Source organism: Oryzias melastigma, linkage group LG18 (genome assembly GCF_002922805.2).
Source record: "Oryzias melastigma strain HK-1 linkage group LG18, ASM292280v2, whole genome shotgun sequence".
Lineage (NCBI taxonomy): Eukaryota > Metazoa > Chordata > Actinopteri > Beloniformes > Adrianichthyidae > Oryzias > Oryzias melastigma.
In genome coordinates this window covers 4,358,647-4,362,075 of record NC_050529.1, presented here as the reverse complement: position 1 = coordinate 4,362,075, position 3,429 = coordinate 4,358,647, and the positions used below count along the sequence as shown (strand labels likewise).

The following is a 3,429-nucleotide window of genomic DNA, read 5'->3' as shown; positions in this document are numbered from 1 at the left end:
TAAGTTCATCAATGTTCTGTTCTGAACTTCTACTCTGAAATAAGATGTTTATGTTTAGATGTTTTCATGTTTAGAAGATTAAATCTTTTATTTCTGGATGTAACGATTCAGTCAAGCTTCAATTCGGTTCACAGTTTTAAAGTCACGATTTTGATTTTTTTCTGTTTTTTTAAGATCATAAATGAAAGATATTTTGAGGCCAAACATGTTTTCTTTTTATTCTCTTACATCCAACTGTTTGTTTTCCTACAAACAGAAATGATTCAATACAAACAAACAATTCTACATGAACTGAAATGATCATAAATCCTTTCATACTCGGTTCATGTTGAGCTTCATGCGACTGACAGAAGTTACAATGTTTTTAATGTATTTTTTTATATTTTATTTTTTTATATTATTATAAAAATCACCTAAAAATAAAGTTGACATTCTCATCTTCCAACTCTGTTCATTGGGACACATTCAGGAAAATACTTCATCACAATAGAATTGTTGTTGTCCTTTAACTTGAATAGAACCGTTAAACCCAAAATGGACTTTAGTTCCTCTCTGCACACAATAACACAAGTATTTGGATTGATTCAAACAGACTTTAGTTTGGAATCAAAGACATTTTCTAGTGAAAAACTTCATAAAAACAGCATCTCCATGTTTTCCTCTGTGAGTTACTGATGGAAGACCAACAAGTCTTTGAGGAGCTGCTCTGGTTCTCTCAGGTGTCTGTAGAAGTTTGTTGGAGGATCTTCATGGAATTATTTCCTGCAGACTCTAAATTCTTCCTTTGTAATAATAATAATAATAATAATATTTGTGAGGGTCCAACCAGGACAGGAAATACACAGTTAGTCAAGAACCACAAGAGATTTTCTGCAGTAAAATAGACTTTATTAACACAATTAAATAGAAACCTGTTAAGAACGCGGATGAGGAAACCTGCAGGACATGAGATTCTATCAGATGAAGGAGACACACCCAGCTGGCGTAGCTGCACGTCACCTGGAAGAACGCCCTCTGTTGGAGGAATAGCAAACTGCATGCAGAAGAAGAATCTAAAGTACCTGCCGGCCCTCCACACGATAAAACCCTCATCAAACATAGAATCCAGCCTAAACATGTCTATGAAGTGTAGTGTGACTTAACCTCAGCTGGCGCGACCCCAAACTGATGCTGAACATTCACTGGTTCACACCTGGAAGCTGCAGCTCTGATCTGTCAGAGGGGAGGGGCTTTACTGCCCTCTACAGGTGAACAGCTGGTACAGGTGGGGTTGTTTTATTCCAGAGAAAAGAATTCAACCATTACTCTTAATGATAAACATATTAGCTCTTTGACAAACAGTAAATTATTCAGTGAAACTAGTAAATAAAGATTGTCAAAAGATTTCCGTAGATCACCTTCACGTCCTGCTGCTGCACCTTTGTAACATGCCCCGCCCTTCTGCTCACCTGGCAGGTATTTAAGACAGAGTCAGCCTCACCAAGGCAGAGAAGCGAGCAGCAGACAGTGGAACAGTCGGGTTTTAGGTTTGGTGGTTTCTTTTGGTTCTTCGTTCCTCTTTGTCCTCAGCAGTCTTACCCTGCTGGGTTTAGTTATTTTAGTTTGGAGTTGGTCGTCTTAGTTTACAGCTTTAGTTGTTTTCTTCAGGTAGATTTTGGCTATGCAGACATTAGCAGGGATCTGCTGACTCAACGGTTGACATGACCGGATCAGCAGTCTCTGTGATTTATTTCATGTTTAAGGTTTAAATGTTTGAGGTTCTAAATCCCTTTGGTCTTTCTTTTGGTTTGTACCAGCACAATCATTGTTTCATTCTTGTTCGTTCACTTCAGGACACAGGATTTCATTTATTTATGAAACTGATCCTTTTGTCCTCATAGGTGTCCAGGTTTGGTGATTGTCCTCTTCAGGTTTGTTCATTGGAGAAATAACCATCACTTGAAAGACAAACAAAGGAAACCAACTTATATAATCCTAACCATGTTTTCATTTATTTTTCTTGATGTGAACTAAGTTAATTATACATAGAACACGATCATGTTAAACTGTTATTAAATATTAGAAGGTTTTATATTACAAATGAACGTCTTAATGTCCACAGAGTCAAGTGTTTGTCTAAATAATGATTAACTTTGAGGATTCTCTGGGATTTATTCAGATATAAACTGGATCAAACGTCTGTCAAAGTGTTGATGGTTGAAGTCCTCTGATCTAGTCTAAATCATCATCTCATGGTCTTTGCTCTGATATTCTTCTGGAGAGAAACATTTGGATCTCTTAGAAGCAGAAATCAAACAAGAAGAAATACTTTTATAAAATCCTGTTTTTACTTTGACTAGAAAACATTTGGACTTGAAGATAAAGACTGAACTCTAGAAAAGTTGATTCCTGTTTTCTTTGTTTCCAGGTGGACGCACTGATTCAGTCAGAACAATCTCTGCTGCTCCTGGTGATGATGTCATCCTGCCGTGTCGTCTGGACTCTGAGGAGGACCTGCAGGATTACTTTCTGGAGTGGACCAAACTGGAGATGAACCCAGATCCATCAGGGAGACGTTTTGTGTACCTGTACCGCAGCAGGAAGACCATGACCAGATTCATGATGGAGACGTTCATCCAGAGAGTGTCTCTGAACCCAGACGGACTCAAACGAGGAGACGTGACGTTAAAGATCAGGAACGTGACGCTCCAGGATAAGGGAACCTACAGATGCTACATCCATGGATTGGACCACAGGGAGACGGTTCAGCTGCTTGTTGGTGAGTTTCTCTGCAGATGAAGAACATTTGTCCTGAACAGCAGTCAGGAAATGATGTCATCTCTTTGTTTCAGAGCCAAACGGAGTCAGAGCTCCAACCATGGAAACATCCCAGTTTAACATCTCCACTCCAGATCCAGGAGGAGAGCAGAACAACATCATGTCCAGTTATTCCATAATGGGTCTTTACATTGGTCTTGGAGTTTTTCTTTCATCTATCCACTTTGCTGTTATTTGTATCTATCAGAGGAGACGACAGGAAGTGAGTCCTGAATTCTCTGATGATCTCTCATCTTTCTGGAGGAATCTTCAGCTTCTTACATCCTTTCTTTCTTCATAGTTCCAGGAACCTCCTTCAGAGAAGACATCCCATCTCTGTAAAACTCTGCTTCAACAACCAGAGATCGTCAGAGAAGATGAGACTCCAACTGAACTATGACCTTTCTCCAACCTGGAACTCTCTGATCTGATGAAACCTCTTTCTGCTCCTGATCCCAACGTTCCAGGATGTTTTCCGTTTCTCCAGGAATTCTTCAGTTCTGACTGTTGAAGCTTTGAAGCTGCTGCAGACTCTGGACTTGGTCCCTGCTGTGGGACTTTTCTGGGTTTTAGATCCAGTCTCAGTGATGGTTGATGTCCATCAGAGAAAAAGTCCAACTGAGAGAAATGCTG

At 39.5% G+C, this 3,429-nt stretch overlaps 1 protein-coding gene across 1 annotated transcript in view; it reads left to right on the top strand.

Annotated features, from left to right (window-relative positions):
* LOC112139925 (matrix remodeling-associated protein 8) overlaps positions 1–3,429 on the top strand; it is a 10,068-nt gene that overhangs the window by 3,252 nt on the left and 3,387 nt on the right. The window contains exon 2 of the mRNA XM_024262782.2: positions 2,408–2,758. Within this exon, the coding sequence (XP_024118550.1) occupies positions 2,408–2,758 (351 nt within the window). The remainder of the gene's footprint in view (positions 1–2,407; positions 2,759–3,429) is intronic.